Source organism: Rhinoderma darwinii, chromosome 3, assembly GCF_050947455.1.
Source record: "Rhinoderma darwinii isolate aRhiDar2 chromosome 3, aRhiDar2.hap1, whole genome shotgun sequence".
NCBI classification, from domain to species: domain Eukaryota; kingdom Metazoa; phylum Chordata; class Amphibia; order Anura; family Rhinodermatidae; genus Rhinoderma; species Rhinoderma darwinii.
The window spans coordinates 192514537-192539299 of record NC_134689.1 but is presented as its reverse complement, the minus strand read 5'-3'; the positions used below and the strand labels follow the sequence as shown (position 1 = coordinate 192539299).

At 41.5% G+C, this 24763-nt stretch overlaps 1 protein-coding gene and 1 long non-coding RNA gene across 6 annotated transcripts in view; one reads left to right on the top strand and one right to left on the bottom strand.

Moving 5' to 3' along the window:
* PLXNB2 (plexin B2) overlaps positions 1–24763 on the bottom strand; it is a 292432-nt gene that overhangs the window by 50654 nt on the left and 217015 nt on the right. For all 5 annotated transcript variants that reach the window (XM_075857182.1, XM_075857181.1, XM_075857183.1 and 2 more), the window contains 6 exons: positions 24510–24602; positions 23549–23630; positions 16980–17137; positions 7355–7503; positions 3160–3268; positions 1702–1838 (listed from right to left, as the gene is read on the bottom strand). In XM_075857182.1, coding sequence (XP_075713297.1) covers positions 1702–1838; positions 3160–3268; positions 7355–7503; positions 16980–17137; positions 23549–23630; positions 24510–24602 — 728 coding nt within the window. The remainder of the gene's footprint in view (positions 1–1701; positions 1839–3159; positions 3269–7354; positions 7504–16979; positions 17138–23548; positions 23631–24509; positions 24603–24763) is intronic.
* LOC142749317 (uncharacterized) overlaps positions 1–24763 on the top strand; it is a 190920-nt gene that overhangs the window by 152583 nt on the left and 13574 nt on the right. The window lies entirely within an intron of this gene.

Here is a 24763-nt window from a genome sequence, read left to right as displayed (position 1 = left end):
AAAGAAAGAATAAAAAAAAAAAAAAAGTACTCTCACTAAAAGGACCAAAATAAAAAAAAACGATTACAAAGCCTTTGAATTATGAAATACCGGATTAAGAAAAGTCACCGTACTACATTTTAGTTTTCACATTCAATTTGAAAAAGGGTATTTTTTTTCCTTGTAGACTAATATAATGAAGTACGGTGTCCTCTTACATATTGTGGAACAGAGCATATAAAGTACCTTGTTTGATTTGCAGACATGAACATTATCTACGTTATCTGGTGTGGGATTGGCTGAACTTAAAAAGGATTTTAAAATCATGGAGCATTTGTTAGTAATCACTTCAGCCAAATTGGCAAATCTCTGAGCAAAGCTTCAGAATACAGCAGGGCCAGCTGGAACAATTTGGCAAGTTCTCCTGCGCAGCCTGAAGTCAACGTTTCTGGTGAGCAGCACAGTAACCCCTTCATTCTCACTGCATTTCAGTTAGCTATTGACCCTCTCAGAATTATGCATAGTCGTCACTCTTAAAATACAGCCATTGCCATATTGCTAACAGATGCCACTTACGTTTTTGATTTCAGAGTTGGTTATAATTAAAACTTTTTGTTTAGAAGTCAAAAGGATTTGGTTGCTTTTCCAGATACTCATTTAGTCTCTGTTGACAAACCAAGTAGTAGGCCACTTTCACACGGCAGTATTTTGAATCAGTATTTGGAAGCCAAAACCAGGAGTCCAAAACATGGAAAATACTGCTGTGTGAAAGCAGCCTTAGGGCTTATTTAGACGAACGTGATATACGTCCGTGCAACGCGTGTGATTTTCACGCGCCTCGCACGGACCTATGTTAGTCTATGGGGCCGTGCAGACTGTCCGTGAGTTTCACGCAGCGTATCTGCTGCGTAAAACTCACGACATGTCCGTTATTTGTGCATTGTTCGCGCATCACGCACCCATTGAAGTCAATGGGTGCGTGAAAATCACGTGCAGCACACGGAAGCACTTCCACGTGACGCGCGTGATTCGCGCAACATCAGTAAAAAGTATGAATGAAAACAGAAAAGCACCACGTGCTGTTCAGTTTACAAACATACAGTGTGTCATAATGATGGCGGCTGTGCGAAAATCACGCAGCCACGCATCATACGCTGCTGACACACGGAGCTGTTAAATACCTTTTGTGCGGGAAAAACGCTGTGTTTTTTGCGTGTGCAAAAGTCACACGCTTGTGTAAATCCGGCCTTAAACACATAACTTACAATCATCCAGGGAAGAAGAGTTAAAAAATTTGTAGAAAAACAAAACAAACTAGTTGTAGTCTGCAGATGATTTTGTGCTCATGATTGAATGCCCCGATTAGGGTAACCTTCAAACATAATTTGGTAGGCATCTGGTGTAGAGCCAATTCCCATTGTAAACTGCCCTAAACAGTGCACTAACCATTTGCTCGCCTCAGTTAATCCAGGCAGTCCGTGAAATTCCCTTCTATTCTAATTAATTCTCATGTCCTATTTAAGATTCTGCAAATCTTTGCAAAACTATGACCCATTTATGCAGTGTTCCTGGTATGCATGCTTCCGCCTGCTTGTTGTAGTGATCTACTACAAATTTCAAGTCAGAAATATTTTTTCAGGACACACTACGAACGTATTACAAAGAAAACAACTATACAGCTGAGAGGCAAGGTACAGGATTTTCATTTTAAATACTACATACACTGTACAAGGGAAACCATCAAGAGACACTTGAACATCATTTTCTGATCCAGTTTCTAATTTTTTGCCAGATATTGTAATATACGTTCCCCCTGCAAGTACACCTTCCACTGGTGTCACGGATGTCGGTTCTGGTTCCTTAAAGTGAAAAAAGTACATTAGGTCATTGTACACATTCAAATTAAATTACTTCATTAACTAAATAAATGATACATTTCCCCATTCTTTTTAGGTAGTAAAAAACTAATTGTGCAGTAAAGTGGACTGTATGTTCCAGAATAATATTTTACTTAAGTATATACTACAATAAAAAAAAATGTTTTTAAAGAGTTTCTTTTTCTGCCTAAATTGCGGTGTATATTGTATATCTCTGCTCAATGACCTCACCACGTGCTCTACTAATCAATGAACATTAGAGCCGATCATTAAGATGTGAAGTAATTGTTGATAGCGAGAAGGATTGCATCGGACCGACAGGGTAGGGTAAACTTTCACCTCTCTGGTTTGGAACATAACGGTTAAATATTTAGAATAGTAGTATTTTGTGAAAATGTAGAAGTCAGAGAAAAAAAACTAAAAAGTTGCCTTCTGTTGAGAACTTTCAGGAAAGTTAGAAACAACTGTATTATCATATCCTATAAATGAAAGAAGAAGCACACAGAAGCTTTGAGCAATCCCAAAAGGGCAGATGCCAGCTTTGATCTAAAGCTACTGTGCCAGGGAACATCAGAAATTCCACACTTCCTGTATGTACTAGGAAGGGAGCCAAGAGAAGTAGACAGCTTGTTGGTACCCTCATCTGAAGCGGACAGTATCCTCCGACACAAAGGATGCACAGAGCTCAAATCGGAAGCAGCCACTGCAGTGGTGTCAGCATCAGTCTGCAACTCACATACTCATTTGCATTGCCTCTAGTTATGATAGGAACGTGGGAAATGTTACTGCAGCAGAATCTTGATCATCATAGTTCACATCCTGGGGCATTCTTTGCAGTCACTTGTCAATGTTGAAGATACAACAGAACTACCATTGAAAAGTCTAACTTTCTTATATTCATGTTTCACATTACAAACAATATAAAACAAAGTAGTATACGGACTGATAACAAATCGTGAAAAGCAAAATATCGACATATAGTAAGTGCAGACATTGCCTCATTTCTCTAGTAGGCTGTTTTTGCCTTACACCTCTTCCAGGTCATATTTGTATTGCACTGGTTTTTAATCCTTACAACTGTATATGGAAACTACAAACAATAGTGTTCATGTTGGCTGGGTGCTGCACAGCGTGTCATTATAGTAAAGTTTACTGCTAAAAATTATTTTCTTAGTTAAGGTGTTGCAGAAAACAGATGAAAAAAAAGAACGAAACTAATAAAGAAAAAACCACAAAACAATTATTCCTAATGACAGAATTTCCAAAGTGAACAAGATGGCACTCATAAAACACCTATATTTACCTGATATGTAAACGTAAGACTGCTTGGAGAGACTCCATCCTTTTTATTTACCAATATATTAATGTTTCCAGACTGAGCGGAATGTGCTGGTCCAACTTCACATACAACCCTTCAAATATAAAACCAGAAAATGACGTGAGACTGCTGAACACAAAATAAAAGGTTATATATATGCAGTAAGTCAAATCTACCATGCAAAATCTGCAAATGCTGTCATGCTATGTGACATCCTCATACACAATGGACTGGAATAACGTTTCAGAAAATATGAATAAAAGCAATGTTGCTATTGGTAACAGCTAATAACATTTGCATTGGTCTTTGCAGTATTCTGTTCCGTTATAATTTATATGTCCCAGGAAAACAGTCATTCCCCCCCACTTTTGACAATCCAGTGTCAAGACAACATAGGGCAGCAGCACCCTCCCCCCACTGTTGTCAGCCATAGAAGACCAGGAACATTGAGCTCCACCCCCTCAGTCAAGTGACAGTCAAAAATGAAAGGGATTGGGTGGAAACTAACACCTGTGCTCTCTACAAGACCATTTGTCAGTCTGCAGGGTTTTCTACATATTTCGGAAACCAACGGTGTGTGTGTTTTTCCTTCAGCATTCATTTCTCGTCTTAGTGTTTAAGCGCCCCTGTTGGTTTCTATGTGTTTTTTTCTGGATGGCAAGTGTCATCAGTTAGTCCGATCAGGTATCCCATGTTTGTTTTAGCAGCCAGAATACTTCAGTCTGCTGTTATTCCTACCCAGTAAAACAAATGGAGACTTAATGTTCCATTATTTTTAGTGGTTAAGTTATTAGCACACATTAATATCTGTTAAAACGGATGCCTTGACATTGTGGAGTACTTGGCAAATGGCAAAACTCTAACTTAGACTCACTATTAAACTGCAAGACAAACACAGTCCTCATAATCACTATTCCAACTGTATGCTTTCTGTAGTTTTAACAATGGAAATTAGCAAACGACTTTCCTCTAAATGCATTAAGAAGCGTTATAATAGTAGTAGCTCATTAACCACAAACAAATCTAATCATCGACAGACAGCAATACTGAAGGTGTTAGGCCCAAGATCAGCGCAGAGTCTCTCACTTTGAAATGCTGTTAAATTATTCCCAACAGAAAAAACACAATTAACAAGATATCTGCAAATCCTTTCCTGAAAATGTACCAAGTTATTCAGTCCATTCATCGACACCTTATTATCCTGTGACACACTGCTACGAAGGAAAAGCCCACAAACTTCTGCTAGAATTGTTTATTTAGCTCGAAGCATGACACACAGACGTAGCAAAAATTTAAAAAACTAAATAAACATTAATATGCATTTACAAAATATCTACAGCAAAAACCATGCTAGAAATCATTCAGCCTTTATATGTCCACTTTTGCCGTCCGTCAGGGGCCCGAGGTTCAAAAGTACACACCGGGGGAGCCAGCCGGGGCACAAGCAGAGCGTCAGAACCATGTGCCAACACAACGATTCTCTGCCATGAAAGGGGAGGAAACCTGCAGTGAGGGAAAGCATCGGTAAGCAGGAAGGGAGCGAGAGGTAAATGATGAGAGAGCAGGAGGACTGGGGAGTAGTCGTGTGTGCCAGGTGTACCACGTGGAGCTGCCTGGGAAGGTGCTGCAGCAGTAGACAGCACCTGGGGCCAAATTGGTATTTTCTGAAGAAAGACCTCCGTTACACAGACACTCATTTTCCACTGCTGCCCTCCGTTGTACTGTAGTACCTTTCTAAATTTATGTATACAAGCTCAGTTTAATTTTAGTGCCTTTTTGTGACAGAACGGTGCTGAAGAGGCAATAAAAATAAAACGAATGTGCATCCAGTGGACACTGAAGTGAAGGGCACCAAAGGCAAGATAAATGGCAAGTGGTGCCCATTTGTCATTTATTGTCCCATTAGTGTCCCTTTCTGTTGCTTAACCCCTTAATGACCACCGATAAGCCTTTTCACGGCGGTCATTAGTGGGCTATATTCTGATGCAATAGCCTTTCTACGGCGCTGCATCAGAATAAAGTAAACAGAGCAGGGAGCTGTCAAATCTCCCTCCTCTCAGCTGCAGCTGAGGGCTGGGGGCGTCCCTGCTCGACCGGGTGAGATCGATATTAGTATCAATCTCACCCGTTTAACCCTTCAGGTGCGGTGCTCAATAGCGTGCACCGCTAACAGGGCTGTTGGGCGTAATCCACAGGGCTGTTGGGCGTAATCCACAGGGCTGTTGGGCGTAATCCACAGGGCTGTTGGGGGTCACATACAGGGATGATGAGGGTCATGTAACCCCATCAGCCCTGTCTTTATGTAACCATCGGGGCGCGTGGAGATTGAGGAACAACGCCGCCCCCTCCTCCTTCTACATCAGAGTAGAAAGAGCAGGGGGCGTGTACTAGGAGAGACGACGCTCCGTGTCTTTGATCAGCCAGCACTTCCGGCTGAAGAGAGGCACGGTGCGTCAATAACTACCTTTACAGGCAGTGCGGGAGCTCTAAGGGTATGTGAACACACACTAATTACGTCCGTAATTGACGGACGTATTTCGGCCGCAAGTCCCGGACCGAACACAGTGCAGGGAGCCGGGCTCCTAGCATCATACTTATGTACGATGCTAGGAGTCCCTGCCTCGCTGCAGGACCACTGTCACGTACTGAAAACATGATTACACTACGGGACAGTTGTCCTGCAGCGAGGCAGGGACTCCTAGCATCGTACATAACTATGATGCTAGGAGCCCGGCTCCCTGCACTGTGTTCGGTCCGGTACTTGCGGCCGAAATACGTCCGTCAATTACGGATGTAATTAGTGTGTGTGCACATACCCTAAGAGTGAAGAAGGAGGAGGTATGTGCGACGAGACAGCAGGAGGAGGGGGTGTGTACTATGATTGATGACGTTCCGTGTCTTTGCTCAGCCTGCACTTCCGGCTGAGCAGAGGCAAGGCACGTCATCAACTAGGTTTACAGGCGGCGGCACCAGAGGAGGCGGAGCTCTGAAGAGCTCATGAAACATCTGCCCTGCCCACTGCCTGTAAATGTAGTTGATAACGCGCCGTGCCTTTCTTCAGCCGGAAGCGCTGGCTGAGCAAAGACACGGAACGTGTCAGAAAAAAAACAAAAAAAAAAAAAAACTTACCCTATTTAATATTTGTGAAGGCTAATGCTTCGTTTTGGCATGTACTCCTTTTCTAGAATGCCTGCATGCCACCCTGCATAACACAGGCAGATGATCGTTGGGCACATTCTTTACATTTGAGTTTAGTGACCAGAATAAATTATTGCAAGACAAATCTGTACAAAATTTATCTTATATGCATTGGTAGATAGATTGGATAAACAGATTAATTCTGCAAAATATTGTTTTGGGAAACTAATGTGCATGGTTAACTGTAGTTGTCCAGTGGTCTTCACACAATAAGAAAACTGTTCATATATCACACAGTACAACTGGGAACAGAGCGTAAAGCAGATGTGGTACAGTAATGCATTTTAACTTTAGGATTCGCATTAAAGATGGGAAGGGTAGGTCCCATAATTTATTTTTACTAATCAAAACCAGATCGTGAAACATTTTTTTATGCATGTTTTTATTCTCGGATTGTAGATTTTTTCATTCTATTTTCTGCACATGATTATGTGGATGACCATCTTGCCTCAGCTACTTCTCTGCTCTATTAACATTCAGAGATATGCTTTACATCAATCACATGGGCTATAGGAAACAGTCTGGTGATAAACCATTGGACTTCTATGAGAGAGGTATGCTCTGTGACCTGTGCAGATGTCACTGTGCAGGGAAGGGCAGGAGGGGAGATTTGACCATAACCTATAGTCAATGGTGGACCCTGTGTTATCATACACATTTCTTTTGAGCACCTAGAATCTTAATCAATTGTATGTTACCACGAAGCTTAAAAAACAATGCTGCTAGTAACCTTTAACTTGCAATTATACATATTCATATCTTCCAACTGTCCTGTTTTTCGCAAGATTGTCCAGTAAAACAAACATCAATTGGGAAGAGGTACCCACCCTAGTTGGCATTTCTGGGAGGTTTTGTGGGTGTCCACTGGTTCTATGGCAGGCCTTTTAAATAGCCCACGAATAGGAATTTAAATGTTGGGATGTGTGCGTATTACAATTATTTTTATACAATATAAGATTGGAAATTGACCAGATAAACTCACCGGGTAGAAACAGAATAGCTTTCTGGCTTAAACGTACAGGACACACCAGCAACTTTAATTTCTTCTACATCGTCCGAAGTTATTCCCAAGTTTGATCCCATTATAGTGAGCAGTATACCTCCATTCAGGGGTGCAGCTTTTGGTGTAAACTAAAGACAAAAATATTACGTTATAATACACCAAATGTGTGAACTTGAAACAGAATACAGATATAACACAATTTCTTAGGATTGAATTTAGGAGTACTCAACCAAACCCATCCAATGTGTGGTAAAAGTATCAATGTGACTGTAAAAAAAGAACAATAAAAATGTGTTTATCACAGTAAAGGCATGTACTGAAATGTTCACACTTTAATTTGGTCAACAAGGTGAACAACACATGCTGACATAGGTTAATATAGCTACAACACTATATACTTTACAAAACTGTAACAAACGTTAATTCCATAAGGACACAGCCAATTCTTGTTTTTGCCTTTGCCTCTTCAAATTCCAATAGCCATAATTTAGTATTTTTCCATCGACACAGTCGTTTAAGGGTTTGTTTTTTGCGGAACGAGTTGTAATTTTTTTTATTGGTTTTAATGTAATGTCGTTTTTTGGGTTTTGTTTCTTGGTGGGGTACAAAATTACTTTAACTTTATTCTGCAGGACAGTATGATTACGGCGGTACCATATTTACACAGTTTTTTTAATGTTTTACTACATTCACAAAATAATTTGTTAAAAAAGAAAAAATTGTTTAATGTCGCCATATTCTGAGACCAATAATTTTTTTTCGGTTGATGGATCTGTGAGAGCACTTATTTTTTCCAGTGCCGGTTGTAGTTTTTAAAGGTGCAATTTTAGTTGTACATACGGCTTTTTGATTACTTTTTATTCCATTTTTTGGAGGAAGCAAGTTGAGAATTTTTTTCCCCTACAGCACTCAACCTGTTGGTTAAATAACGTTATATTTTAAAAGTTCTGACTTTTACAGACGTGGCGATACCAATTAACAATTTTTTTTTTATTGTTTATTTTTAAGCGGTGTTTTTTTTTTTACGGTTTTCATTTTGTTGCCCTAGGGGACTTTACCATGTGAACATTATATCGCTCATGAAAAATATTTATGTATTGCAGTGTATTGCCTATTGATGTGCTCTGCTGTTGCTTATTAGTAGGACAAAGGCAGATCAGGAGGACTTCAATAGGCCTCCGGCTGCAATGGCAATAGATCAGAATCCCGCGATATCGAAGTGGGGGCCGTGATTAAGGGAGTCTAACCACTCAGATGCCACGGTCACTATTTGCAGCAGCATCTGATGGGTGAAATAGCTGGGTTTGGAGTTCTCTCTAATCCAGGCCATTGCAGACGAGTATCTGAAACCGCCAACACCTGCCGCATATAGTGTGGGCTCAAGCTTCTGTGTCAGCGCCATATTATTAGAATGCCGTTAAAAGGGTTAGAGGCTATGGACACCTTTGACATTAAAAAAAATATTTTTAGAAAAAGTGAACCCTTTGGAAATATCTGGATTTCTGCAAATAAAATATGGTTGGATTGTTATCTAAGGCTTCGTTCGCATCTATGTCACGGCTCCGTTCCAACGTTCCGTCTGAGCTTTCCGTTGGAACGGAGCCCTGACTGACACAAACTGAAATCAATGGTTTCCGTTTCCATCCCCTTTGATTTCAATAGTGACGGATCCAGTGCCAATGGTTTCAGTTTGTTTCATTATGCAAGAGTTCCGTCATTTTGACGGGATGAATACTGTAATCGACTACGGTATTCATCCAGTCAAAATGATGGAACCCTTGCACAACGAAGACAAACTGAAACCATTGGCACCGGATCCGTCACCATTGAAATCAATGGTGATGGAAACGGAAACCTTTGGTTTCAGTTTGTGTCAGTCAGGGCTCCGTTCCGACGGAAAGCTCAGACAGAACGGAGCCCTGACGCAGATGTGAACATAGCCTAACTCACAATTTGATATAAACACAATCTAACAACACACAAACAGTTGTAGTGTTCACGTCTTTTTGTCGAGCACTTAGAGTAAACATCCACAGTGCAGGGAGAAAAAGTAAGTGAACCGCTGTGGTAATGACTTCTCCAAGAGCTAATTTGTAAAAGGTGTTTCAATTAAAGGGAAGGTGTCACGAAAGTTATTTATTTTTTTATATAATATTGTTTTTAGTTTGATATTAAAATAAATTTTATTTATTTGTGTTCTCGTGTTTTATTTTTTACTTTATTCTTACTTTTACTTCTCTATGGGGGCTGCCATTCTTTTTTTCATCTCTGTATGTGTCGATTAACGACACATACAGAGATGGAATACGGCACATACATCCCCATAGAGAATGCAAACGGGAGCCGTTCCATTCACTATAGCGTACGCCGTCTGTGTGGGAGCGGCATGCGCCGCTCTTACACAGTCCAAAAGGAAGGTCTTTGGCAGAGCGAAATCCGGCACCATTTTCATGTGGACCGGAAGCCTCGGTCGGACAGTAAGATGACGACTTCCGCCCATATGTTCAAGGCAGCAAAGACGCAAGGTATAGGAGCGGAGGTGGCAGGAGCAGGTAAGTTATGTTTGTGTATGTGATGTGTGTTTTACGTTCGTGTATGTTTGCGTTATACTGTCTGATTAGCACTGTATCTAATCCTCCTACACTGTGCATTCTCTCAGAAAATGGCGGCACACAGTGTAGGAGGTTTGAAGATTCAACCTCCTCCTTCTCCTGGCACTAGCCAGAATAAGGGAGGGGGGATTGTGTGAGGACACTAGAGCGAGTGTGTCTACGCCAAATTTGCAGCATAAAGCAATGAGGTTGCTTTACCACATTGCCAATGCTGCAATTTTGGGAACTGCTCCCTCTAGTGACCAGCACATGGAAATGTTATAAATTAGAATCTAATTTATAAAATTTCCTGACTTGTGAAAAAATTAAAACAATGTGTAATCACTTATATACTAACTGTTTAACTGAAAAAAAAATAAAAAAATTCTAGCGACACATTCCCTTTAAGAAGAGGTGATAGGAAGTGTTTGTTTTACAGGTGCGCTGCCCAATAATTAAAAGGCACACAAAGCTTGACAAATATGTTCTTCTAAAGAAAGATGGTTAGTGTGAACCATGCCTCGAGACAAACGACGACTTTCAGACGATGTGATAGAGACGCAGGAAGCTGAAAAAGGCTACAAAAGCTTTGCTAAAGAGCTGGGTATACAACAATTCACAATTAGACAAATTGTCTACAAATGGAGAAAATTCAGGACTTTCCCTATGAGTGGGCGTCCTGTTATGATCACTCCAAGAGCACAACAGGCAAGCTTAAAAGAGATGAGAAAGAACCCAAGAGTAAAAGACTCTACATACTACAAAACCTCCTAATCTACTAAAATGCTTCAGGGAAAATGTTCTATTGATAGAGGAGACAAAAGTGTAACTTTTTAGCACAAATGCACAATGTTATGTTTGAAGGGAAAAAAAGGGCACTGCACACCAAAACCTCATCCCAACTGTGAAGCAAGGTGGAGGGGGCATCATGGTTTGGGGATGCTTTTCAGGGCCTGGACGCCTTTGCGAATTTAGTAGTGTATCAAAATATTTTCAAAAAGAATGTAAGGGCAGCAGTCCATGATGTCAAGCTGAAGAGACGTAATGCAACAGACAATAACCTGAATGGTTGAAACAGAAGCATGTTTGTGTTTTGGAGTGGCTAAGTCTGATTGAGATGCTACAGCAGGCCGCCCACGGCTGTCCAAACAGTTAAAAGGACATTGCAGTTTTGGCATGGTTTTTGCCGCAAATCGCAGCAGAAAACATGCCGAAACTGCTGTGTGCAGGACCTGCAGACAAAGTCAAATTGCAGGGCTTGCAATAATAAAGTCTGATACAGCACTCAAAGTTCTAAAGATGAAAAAAAAGGTTTTATTCACCCATGTAGGCTACATGTGTATATAAATAAATAAAAAATTCATATTTACAATATGGAGTGCAGTATTAGGGTATGTGCACACACAAACTCAAAAAAGTCTGAAAATACGGAGCGGTTTTCAAGGGAAAACAGCTCCTGATTTTTAGACATCTTTTAAGCCACTCGAGATTTTTGCTGCCTTTTTTACAGCCGTTTTTGGAGCTGTTTTTCAATAGAGTCAATGAAAAATGGCCCCAAAAACGTCCCAAGAAGTGACATGCGCTTCTTTTTCGCGGCCGTTTTTCAAAGCTGGAGTGTAAAAAAAAACGGAACGTCACGCCGTTTTCCCATTGGAATCAATGGGCAGATGTTTGGAGGCGTTCTGCTTCCGATTTTTCGTCCGTTTACGACACGAAAATAAGCTATGTGAACATACCCTAAAACGTTATTCTTGCTAGCATTGTAGAATCTGGAATGAGGATTCTGAAGAGGCGTGCACCCAATCTATAACGGAGTTGCTGTTTTTGGAGTTCATTACTTCGTGTGCAGGGCTTCTAACTGTTAAAACTCTTTATTTAGTGTTTCTGTTCTGGGGTCTGTATTCGTTTGGGGGGGGGGGGGGTCAGGTCTGTGGACTGTAATAGTTTAGGAGTTCTGGGGTGAGTATACGCTAGGGTCTCGTGTAGAATCTTAATTTAGGGGTCTGGTCTGGCGTATGGAATAATTTAGGGGGTCTGATCTGAATTCTTGATTTATTTAGGGGTCTCCGGCAGGGCTTAATAGTTGCCTGTCAGAATCACGATATACTGCAATACATTAGTATTGCAGTATATCGTGCAAGCGATCTAACGATCGCTAGTTAAAGTCCCCTAGGGGAACTAAAAAATAAATTAAAAGTTCAAAAAATCCCCCTTTTCCCATTTTCCCCCTAGAGCATAGTAAAAAAATAAATAAAGATAATCGGTATCGCAGCGTCCGTAAAAGTCTGAACTATTACAATATATCATTATTTAACCCGCATGGAGAAACGGCGTAAAAAAATAAATAAATTGTTGACGCCAGAATCTCTATTTTTTGGTCACCTAATCTCCCACAAAAAATGAAATAAAAAGTGATCAAACCGTCGCATTTACACCAAAATGGTATTATTAAAAACTACAGCTTATCATACCACTTAGACGGAAAAATAAAAAAGTTGTGGCTCTCGGAATTTGGCGACACAAAATAAATTTTCTTTTTTACACTTAGGTTTTTACTTGTAAAAGTAGTAAAATACTACTTGCTCTGCTGTAAGTACCAAACAAACGTTAACGAAGTGCCGGGATTGTGAACAGACATCCCGTCCTGTCTGGAAGGAATGTCTAGTCACGGTCTAAACACTTCAGTAAAGTTAATATGTCAGTATAACACAGCACATAGTAAACAACGCAGTGTAAATGAATGGAGAGAAGTGTATGAAACTGATTGGTCAGCGTCATACACTCCTCTGTACAACACCCACTTGGTCTAAAGTAAAAACACGCCCACTTGGGCATTAAGAAACTAATTAGCATAAAGCTAAAATCGCTCCTAATGTGGTGAAAATAGATAGTTTTTCTAAATAAAAAGCACTGCTGTCACCTACATTATAGCGTCCATCTCCTTATGTAGGAGATAGGGCACTTATGTGGTGACAGAGCATCTTTAAAGGTTAGGTATGCTTCAAGGGGTTAAGCATCTTGACACATGCTGCATAGCAAGCTTAATTAGCCAGGTTTTTTTTATTTAGCTGAAATGTATTAGTTATTATTTGTTACTTAGTATTTGGGTACACACTGAAATCAATTTAGTTAACCAAGGTCCATAGTATATAAAATATAGATGGCTGTAGAGTTTTAAGTTTAGAAAACATTGCCATGGAGAATTTAGTACGTGTGATGTAGAATCTAATGGCTGTGTACAAGCCTCAATTAAGATCTAGTTACCTAATTTCCTATCGGGTCAGTTCACACTGAGTTTTTCGAGACGTTTTTTGACCTGGAAACAGCTGGAAAACGAGCCAAAAAACTGCGAAAATGCCTCCCATTGATTTCAATGAGAGGCGGAGGCGTTTTTGCTGTCTTTGCACGGCCCGGGAACCCGGACCGCAGAAAGAAAAGGCATGTCTTATTACGGGCTAATTGAAAACAATGGCGGCGGCCATGTGCATGTCCCGCGATTTGCGGGCGGCCTGCGGCTGACAGTCCGTAGCAGCCGACCCGAAAATCACGGCCGTGCACACGGCTACGGTCGTGTGCATGAGGCCTAAGAGTCGCATATACCCAAAAATGGTACTAATCAAAACTACAGTTCATTATGCAAAAAAAAAAAAAAAAGCCCTCACACAGCTTTCTTAAAGGAAAAAATAAATAAAAAGTTATGGCTCTTACTTTACTTACTTAACTTTTGGCAACAGAAAAAGTAAATGATTTTTTAAATTTTATTTTATTTTATTGTGCAAACTCCATAAAATATAAAAGAGAAAGATATACATTTGTTATCGCCATAATTGTTATCGACTCGCACAATAAAGTGAACGTAATTTATAGTGTATGGTGAACGCTGTGAAAAAAAAAAAAAATTAATAAAAAACAATAGTAGAATTGCTGGTTTTTTTAGTCACCACGCCTCTTAAAAAATATAATAAAAACTGATCAAAAAGTTGCGTGTACCCCAAATTGGTACCAATGAAAACTACAAATTGATCTGACAAAAAATAAGCCCTCTCACAGCTCCGGTGGAAAAAATATGACACAAAAGGTGCAAAAGGCATTCCAAAAGGTGATAAGATCTGGCACCATTTATCAGTGTGACACTGGCCACATATCTGCAGATTATTATTTATCGCATTATTATACCCTGATGTACTCCGCACAGATTACGTATGCCCCCACATAATAAACTGAAACACCAGTAAAACCCCAAACAAAACTACTACCAAGCAAAATCCACGCTCCAAAATCCAAGTGGCGCTCCCTCACTCCAGAGTCCTACAGCATACCAAAACCGAGGTGTACGTCCACATATATGGCATCGCCATTCATGGGAGAACCTGCTTAACAGTATAAGATATTTGTCTTCAGTAGCACAAGCTGGGTAGAACATATTAATAAACACCGTTTGGGTCAAAATTCTCACTGCACCCCTTAATAAGGGGTGTAGTTTCGAAAATGGGGTCAGTTCTGGTGGGTTTCCATTGCTCCGATACCTTTGGGGCTCTGCAAATGCGACATGGCATCCGAAAACCAATCCTGCAAAATTTGGACTACAAAGAACACATAGTGCTCCTTCCTTTTTGAGCCCTCCCATGGGCCCCAATGCAAGTTTATCACCACAAATGGGGTATTGCCGCATTCAGGAGTAATTGTTCAACAAAATGGGGTATTTTATTTCTTGTGAAAATAAGAAATTTTGAGCAAAAACGACATATTATTGGAAACATTTTTTTTTTTTAAATTTCACAGCTCAATTCAAATAAGCGATGTGAAAAAAACGGTGGGGTCAAAATGGTGACAACACCCGTAAATTAATTCCATGAGGGGTGCAGTTACCAAAATGTTTTTTTTGGGGTTGTTTATGTTTTCGCACCACAAGACCTCTTCAAACCTGACATGGTGCCTAAAATAAATTCTAATAAAGAAGAGGCCCCAAACTCCACTAGGTGCTCCTTTGCACACTAGGGCCACATGTGGGACATTTCTAAAAACCGCAGAATCTGGGCAATAAATATTTAGTTGTGTTTCTCTGGTAAAACCTTCTGTGTTGCAGAAAAAGACGGATTAATATTGAATTTCTGCTTAAAAACGAAATTTGCAAATTTCACCTCCACTTTTCTTTAATCCCTGTGAAACGCCTAAGGGTATGTTCACACGACTTATTTACGTCCCGAAAAACGACCGAATAAATGGAAGCAGAACGCCTCCAAACATCTTGCCACTGATTTCAATGGGAAAAACGGCGTTTCGTTCTGACGGGGCGTTTTAAAAAAACTGTGCGTAACTGTCCTCCCAACCATTGAACCGTGTACTGCAGCTTTGGCTGATTTGTGGCAATTCGGACAGCAATCGCAGATGTTTATGCCCCCTTGTAGGTAGTGCCACACAGCCCCCTTGTAGAGGGCACCCCCCTGTATATAGCGTCACCTCTGGCCAGGGATTCCGCTTCAGGAGTTTCCCCTGATGTCACTGTTCATATATGGATAGTGACGTGGCCGGGGATTCCGCTTCAGGAGTTGCCCCTGGTGTCACTGTCCATATATGGATAGTGACATCAGGGGCTCCATCTAGTAGCGGAATCCCCGGCCAGAGGGATTCCGTTCCTATAGGGCGCTAAGGTGGCACTATCTACAGAGGGGGGGTGCCATCTACGGGGGGGGGGGGGGTGCTATCTACTAGGGGGCTGTGGCACTACTTATAGCAAAAAAATCTCCCCCTTACATGCACTTCGCACTGTGTGGAGAGCGCGAGCGGCAGAAAGCACAGTAGTCACTCGGATCACATCAAAGTGATAGCTGTGTTTTACACGGTCCCATAGACTTCTATGACATCCATGTGGCCGTGAGAACAACCCAAAACAGGGCATAGTCCATTTTTCGAGGGCCCGGTTTACTGGGCCATCAAAAAAATAAAAAAATCGGCGGTGTGAACAGCCCCATTTGTGGTGTTTTGTTTTTACTGCAGCCGTGTGAGGCCGTTAAATAAACGGCCGTCACACAGCCAACTTTCCCTCTGGTGTGAATAGGGCCGAAGTACTAAGCTTCACACTGCTTTCCCTGCCTCATGCAATAAAAAAAAAAAAATGTAAAATAGCCAGAGTGCTTCTAATTGAAGCATAGTGCAGCTACCCTCAGGTAATGAGAGAATAGTTATACTGTCTAAGATCGGTCTCACGGAGTAACTGTGCAATGGATGATGTGCAGCAGTTCAAGCTTGTTCCTCTACTTATCAGCAGGCATTGTATTGATCGGCTTTAAATTGAACAATATTCAGAATTTTTGCCTGTGGAAATCCCAAGGCAGGGGATATGGGAAAACAGATCAATGGAAAAACATAACTCTACATGTATTATTTACAACTTTTTCAGCAAAATATTTTCTAGAGTTGGACTTTCTACACCGATCACCACAAAAATTAAAAAATGTGAATATACCTTTGTCTGGATTAACAGGAAAAAAGTGGTATTATTTGTTATATAATATAGAAGATTGCAATAACTATTAGGGTATGTGCACACACACTAATTACGTCCGTATTTGACGGACGTATTTCGGCCGCAAGTCCCGGACCGAACACAGTGCAGGGAGCCGGGCTCCTAGCATCATACTTATGTACGATGCTAGGAGTCCCTGCCTCGCTGCAGGACAACTGTCCCGTACTGTAATCATGTTTTCAGTACGGGACAGTAGTTCCACGGAGAGGCAGGGACCCCTAGAATCGTACATAAGTATGATGCTAGGAGCCCGGCTCCCTGCACTGTGTTCGGTCCACTACTTGCGGCCGAAATACGTCCGTCAATTACGGACGTAATTAGTGTGTGTGCACATACCCTTAATCTGCAATAAGCAACAAAGACCTGTTATTTCTAAATCCTACGGGGGAGGGAATATATGAAAAACCCCTTTATTATTTGTCTAAGCAATATATAGGCAGGATTACGAAATAAACAATTAAAATAAATATACTATATAGATTCTTACAGCTGTGATGGAAGGATGAGGGCACTCCGTTGCAGTAGGAACTTTACACATTTCCTTGTAGACACATTTGTTGGTACACCAGACACAGCTGTACTTTGGATCGGCGGCCAGACACAAGCTACAATCGCCTCTTCCAAAAAAGCAATTGTACAGGCTTACTACAGATAAAAACATACCAGAATGTTAACAGAATTGCACCATTCCGCCAACCCACACATACATGGAAAAAGAGAGTAATAGAATTATTGAAGAATAAGTCAAAACTTTTACATTCAAATTTCTGAACGATAACTATATACAGCATACGTTTTTTATGTACTTTAGGTTTAGTGCCCTTTAACTCTGTGTCATCAAAACACACAAAAGAAACAGTTAGGCCTTATGCACACGACCGTAATTTGTATCAGTTTTTATCTGTAATTGCGGATAAAACACTGATCCATTCATTTCTATGGGCCACGGACATCTTCCCGTAAAATGACTCGCAAAAAAATAGCAAACGTCCTATTTTTTTTTTTAATTTATGAACCGTGCTCATGTACTTCTTAATTTGAGCATGGCCCGCAAATATGGGTGACAGTCTGCGGCTCACCGGCGGCCCATCCGTGCAGTATTTATGGTTAGTAAATACTGCACGGCCGTGTGCATGAGGCCTTAGATAACAAGTCAGCTTTGCTATATAGATAAGCTAATGTAGCTAGTACAATAAACTGCTTGACTAATATCCTATCTGGATTATTATTTCTGGATGTGTAATGTAAGCACTCTAGGTTAGTTTGGAGCTCTGGAATCAAGATATCGCGCTATCCTAACATCACTAATCAATGCTTAGTCATACACAGGTGGCTTGCTTTATAGTATTGTCTCCTGCACAAACTGGATTTTCATAGCAGCTATTTAAAACTTGCATTCAATAAAAGATTCCATGACGGAAATGATGGTCCCTCTTTAAATTTTTTATTTTTTTTTATCAGTCCATTGTTTATTAACAAGAACAGTAATACATTGACAGTCAGACAACAACTGTATCAGCATCATATACAGAATTTCCAGTATATCAACATACAGAAAAAAAAAAGCACAACAGTGCATCCTCCCCCCCTCCCCCCTTCAACCCCTGTACAGCCCCTATCAGCATCTCTATCATTTGCATTTATTACAAAGTCAGGTCTATTAGCAGGACTCCACTTTACACCTCAGGCCTGCTCTTGACGTTGCTAGAAATGATCTCCTAGACTTGTCTCCGTATTCTGCTCAGTTCAGATGGCACCACCCCAGGGCATGCCAACCATTTTCCCCACTGCTTATCAAATTTCTTCACATTACCCCTTTTCGAAAATATTTTATATTCCATCAAAATATTGTGGTTTAGCATTCCCACAATTTCCCTCTGCGCGGGAGGCTCCACATCCAACCAGTGTTTAGCGATGCACTTTCTAGTCGGATATAAAATTTCCACAATTGCCAGGCATTCCAACCGGTCACCCCCCAGTTTTCCCACAAACTCCAGCAACAAGACCTTTGGATCTGCCGCCAATTCCATACCATACACCTTTGTTATCATTTCCGATATCTCCTCCCATAAGGACCGCAAAGCCCCACACGTCCAGAACATATGATAGATGTGCGCCTTCTCCTCCGGACACCTAGGACACTTAGCATCCGATCTGAGCCCCATCTGATTTAGCACCCAAGGGGTTCGGTAAACTCGGTGTATCAAGAAAAGTTGCAACCTCCTCTGCGCCATACTGAGTGATAGATGGTAAGATGACGCTAAGATCTCCTCACAATCTTCTTTGGGCAAAGAGCCTATATCCCGCTCCCATTTAATTCTCACTAGCTCCATAGGATCTCCCAAGTGTTTTGATAACAAGCTCCGATAAGCCATCAAAATCAGCCCTTTAGTTGAGTTTGCTTTAACCGTATATTCTAAGAACCCAAGCGCACAAACAGTCAGGTCCACCACAGCTGCCTGCGCCCGCAAGGCATGTTGTATCCGCAGATATTGGTAGAACGGTATTCAAGTTGGAATTGGTCTTTTAATTGCTGAAAGGACTTCAATGTGGTATCCTCATACAAGTGACTCCGTCGTACAACCCCTGCCATCTCCCATCTTTGCATGCCCTCGAATTGATACAATTCCCACTGAACCGGATTATGCCAAATGGGAGTATATTTAGTACACATCCCTATGCTCAATATCTGTTTACATTGCCACCATACTTTATGTATCAGGAGTAATGTCGGTTTAGTACATGCTAGTCTCTTGTAGGTATGCGCTTCCAGCCCCTCCAGTGGATTAATCCCTCCCCCCATATATACGACAATAAATGTGCACTGGATCCCCAGTTCTCTTTGTCCTCCCATCCTTTAAAATGTTGGCTCTGAGCAGCCAAGTAATATAGCCAAGCATTCAGCAAAGCCACACCCCCTTTTCATCTTTTGGCAATTGTAGTTTCTCCAATTTTATTCTAGGCACCCCCTTTTCCAGACCAGATCCCGAAAGTGATTATGCAGTCGTCTAAACCAGTGTTTGGGTATCCATACCGGGGAATTGTGGAGAATGTACAGCACCTGGGGCATAAGAATCATTTTAATGAAGGTAATCCTCCCCTTAGCAGAGAGGAAGTCTATTCCAGGTCTCCACCTTAGCTTTAACCTTGGGCAACAGTGGCAAGACATTTAAAGTCATATAATCTTTAACCCTAGACGTCACTTTAACCCCCAAGTATGTAAATTCTGAAACTACCGGGATCCGGGGTCCTACTCCATTGTCCGCAACATTAACCGGATCAAGTGGCATAAGAGCTGACTTGCTCCAGTTAAAGAGGCTCTGTCATCAGATTTTCAAACCCCTATCTCCTATTGCAGCTGATCGGCGCTGCAATGTAGATAACAGTAAAGTTTTTTTTTTTCAAAAACGAGCATTTTTGGCCAAGTTATAACCATTTTTATATTTATGCAAATGAGCCTCTTATGTACAACTGGGCGTGTTTAAAGTTATGTCCAACTGGGCGTGTATTGTGTGTGCACATCTGGGTGTGTTTACTTGTTTTACTAGATGGGCGTTGTGAATGGAAGTGTATGATGCTGACGAATCAGCATCATCCACTTCTGTTCGTTAACACCCAGCTTCTGGCAGTTCACAGACACACAGCGTGTCCTCGCTCATCCGACGCGATGAAGTTCCTGTGGGAGGAAGTGAGTGACGTCACAGCGTGATCTCGCGAGGACACGCTGTGTGTCTGTGCACTGCCAGAAGCTGGGTGGTAACGGAGAAGTGGATGATGCTGATTCGTCAGCATCATACACTTCCATTCACAACGCCCAGCTAGTAAAACAAGTAAAATCGCCCAGATGTGCCCAGATGTACACACACATACACACACACACACACACACACACACACGCCCAGTTGGACATAACTTTAAACACGCCCAGTTGTACATAAGAAAGGCTCATTTGCATAAATATAAAAATGGTCATAACTTGGCCAAAAATGCTAGTTTTTTAAAAAAACAAAACGTTACGGTTATCTACATTGCAGCGCCAATCTGCTGCAATAGGAGATAAGGGTTTGAAAATCTGGTGACAGAGCCTCTAATATTTAATCCTGAAAATACGCCAAATCTAGTGATCGTGTCCAGTACCAAAGCCAGAGTGTTCTCAGTGTCTGTCATATATCAAAATATCATCCGCATATAGAGATTTTTTTCCTCCATCTCCCCATATTTCAAACCCTGTATGCGCTCTTCTTGTCTTATGACACAAGCCAACGGTTCCACTACTAGAGCAAATAGCAATGGCGATAATGGGCACCCCTGACGTGTTCCCCTAGCCAATGGAAATCTTTCAGACATCGCTCCATTCACCCGTATTCGAGCCGTAGGAGCCACGTATAGCAACTGTACCCACTTCACAAAATTAGGACCAAATCCCATCTTACCCATAACCTTCCATAAATACCCCCATTCCACTCAAACGCTTTAACAGCATCTAGCGTTCGCAAAGCTCTCCCCACAGGTTAATCCGGCACTACCTGAAGATTGAGTAATAACCTCCTAAGATTTACAGCCGTTGACTTGGATGGCATGAAGCCCGATTGGTCTTCATGCACAACCTGCTGCACCACCTTATTTAGCCATAGCGCTAAGACCTTCGCCAGTATTTTAATGTCCGACATCAGCAAGGATATCTGTCTATAAGATTCCGGTAATTGGTTATCTTTCCCCTCCTTAGGTAAGACCACTATCATTGCTTCATATAAGGAATCAGGTAATTTGCCTCTTTCAAAACTATCCAGCAGGGTATCTAAAAAGTGTGGAGCCAATTCATTCCTATATTCCTTATAAATTTCCCCAGGCAGACCATCTGGACCTGGTGCCTTCTCATTTGCCATATCCCCCATCGTCCTTTCCAGTTCCTCCAGGAAAATAGGTGCCTCCAAACTTTCTCTGTCCTCAGGACTCAGGATAGCCAATTGACTGTTTCCCTGATAATCCCCCAATTGTTGTGTAGTGTAATGCACTCTAGAGGTATACAGGTCAGTATAAAACTGTTAAAAACACTTGCAGAATTTGCCCCGTGTCAGTCTCCAACTTCCCCCCTAAGTCCATGAATGAAGTTATTGCCTCGTTGTGGCGGTGCTATTCTAGCGAGTAACCTCCCAGCAGTCTCCCCTTCTTCGTAATATTTCTGTTTAAGAAATAACCTTTTATTATTAGATGTCTCCAGTTGATGATTTCTCAACAGCATCTGAGCCTCAACCCAATGTCTAAGTGTGTCTTCCGAACCCTCGTTCACGTGCCTCTCTTCTGTTTCCGCCACCTGTTCCATCAGACTTTCCCTCAATCGCCGAGACCTTGTTATGATCCACTTAATATTTTGGATGAACACTCCTCTCAGCCAGGCCTTCATGGCATCCCATAAAACCCCCTGCGGTACCGAATCAACATTAAAATTAAAATATTCCCCTATCAGGTATCGTACTTCCTTGCCATCCATCAATTTCAACCAAAACGCATTCAGCTTCCAGGTCCCAGAACCTCTGTTAGGCCGTTCACCCACTTCCAACGTCACCGCCACAGGGGAATGGTCCGACAGCGCTCTCTATAAATATTCTATTTGTGCGATATAATACACTGCCGAAGCTGAACATACGATCAGATCTATACGAGAAAGTGACTGAAACGTGGACGATGCACACAAGTACTGGCGTATACCTGGGTGTTTATCTCTCCAAATATCCCGCAGTCCCATTTCCACAATTAACCTTCCAAATGCTGCCATGCCCTCCCCTTGTCCCCCACCACCCCTATGAAATCCATCCAACCCCTCATGCATCACCGCATTAAAGTCTCCCTTCAGAAGTAACGGTACCTCAGGCAATGTTGAGAGTTTCTCCATAAGTTTCTTAAGTACAGTGCTAGAATAAGGAGGAGGAATATACAGTACCACTAAAACACATTCCCAATGATATATGGTGCAGTGCACCCCCACATACCGTCCCTCAACGTCAGCAAGGGAAGAATGACAAACAAAAGGAGAACTCCTATGTATCAGCAAACACCCCTAGAAAGGTCGTATGAAAGGAGTGAAACCCATGTGCGATCCACACTCTATGCAATAAGGACACCGAATCCCTAGTCAAATGCGTTTCTTGTAACCCCACTATCAGGGCATTTTGTTGTTTAACACTGTCAAAAATCGCACGGCGTTTCCTAGGTTCTCTCAGTCCCCGGACATTCCAGGATATGCATCTAAACGACCCCATCATGCATCATATCATAACGTCGTCTTCCACTGGATCCAACCACTTTGACAGAGATACTGGGCTGCGTAGCTCCTCCCCCAACAAAATCTCCCCTCCGAAAAGGGTCAGAGCGACATATACTGTCTCTCCTATCCAACATAAGCACATCTGAGTGTGAACATACTACATGCCTCACATACACGTCTAACCTGACCATGTAGCGTTCTCACCACTCCAGTCAAGTGGTGACTCCCACTGTTATGCATAAGTAATAAATAGTCCAAACAGATATAACATTGAAGGTTGTTACACATAAGTTAACCCATAACACCAGTCATATCAAGTGCAATAACTTTGTAAAGGATATCACTCTGCTGAGCTCGATTTGAGGGTACTCTAACTAATGAAAACAAAACATCTTATAGAATACTATAGTCCCGGAAAAACAGCATTTCCTCCGCTCTCCATCATTGAAGCGGGCTCTCACACTTCCTCTCCTCCCCTCTTTAAATTGTTTAATCTAAACTACAGGGTCATAACTAATTTCTGTTTACATGTACATCGGACATACCGACTATTGACCCCTGTAAATGACAGAACAGCTAAATAACTTAGTTGGGTATCATTAAGACAAAGAATTCATCGCTTACTGACCGATCATTGTAGCATCTAAACGGTCATCTTTACGACTGCATACTAATTTGCATATCGACAAACGTTTAACATTTTTATGGAAAATTGCTACAAGTGTTGATCTACTGATTACCTCAATTCTGTAGAATTTTACAGGTATAATTGACTAACAAGATAAACATACCATTCAGTTTGCTGTCAATCTTCTGATTAATCGCTTTAATGTAAATATCAAGGGGAACAGATTCTTCATCTTGAGCAGGTAACTAAACAGAAATTAAAACAGGTCACACATTGTCGTACAAAAGATGTAATGAAAAGAAAAGAATTTAATAATCTAGTATTATTCTGCAGACATGCTTATGCCTCGTTCACATCTGCGTTGGGGTCCCATTCTGATGTTCCGTCTGAGCTTTTCGTCAGAACAGGACCCTGAACAGACACAAACTGACAGAGATGGAAACCAGAGATCTGTTATGATCTGCGGTTACGTGAGCGCACCCAGGGTAAATTTTTTATTTCCTGTGACGATCCGTGTCTTTGCTCAGCCAGCACTTCCGGCTGAGAAAGGCACGACGCGTTAACAACTACATTTACAGGAAGTGGGCCGGGCGGATGTTTCATGAGCTCTTCAGAGCTCCTCCTCCTTTGGTCTCTGTAGACCTAGTTAATGACGCGCCGTGCATTTACACAGCAGGAAGTGCTGGCTGAGCACGCCCCCTCTTGTCTCATTGTCCACGCCTCCTCCTCCTTCACTCTTGGAGCTCCCGCACTGAAGTGCATGTGAGAAGGAGGAGGAGCGGAATCCATAATGCCCGGCCACAGTCTTGCCAAAGCTGTGGCCGGGGATTACGCTCCAGGAGAAGTCCCTGCCTTCACTGTCCATATATGGACACAGTGACGTCAGGGACTTCTGAAGCGGAATCCCCACCACTGTGGGGATTAGGGCATAGATAGCAAGAAACATATCCCGTCTAAAACAATCTTATGGATTAGATATAAGTAAAATTCTACCTTTTCAGCTATTACGGACAGAATTTTATTAATCTATATTGAGAACAGTACTTTAGCGGTATTTATATATTCCCAGAAAACCCCTAAAACAAAGTGCAGAGTTATGTAAAACAAACTGCTTAATACAATACCTCTGGAATTGAGAGTGAGAACTTGTCCTCCGCTACCTTTAAAACAGTAGCCTCGAACTTGAGCTTATCATTCCCAGCTTTAAAATTTTTGCTCTGAATTTAAGACAAAAGTATGTTTAATCAAGTAAAATAAAAGAAACAGAAATTAAGATGTAATACAATTGAACCTTCTACTAAATTAAGACTATTTTTAAATGACTTATCCTAACGTATACCCTAATAGTTATACTAGCTAACAATTACATAAATTCTAC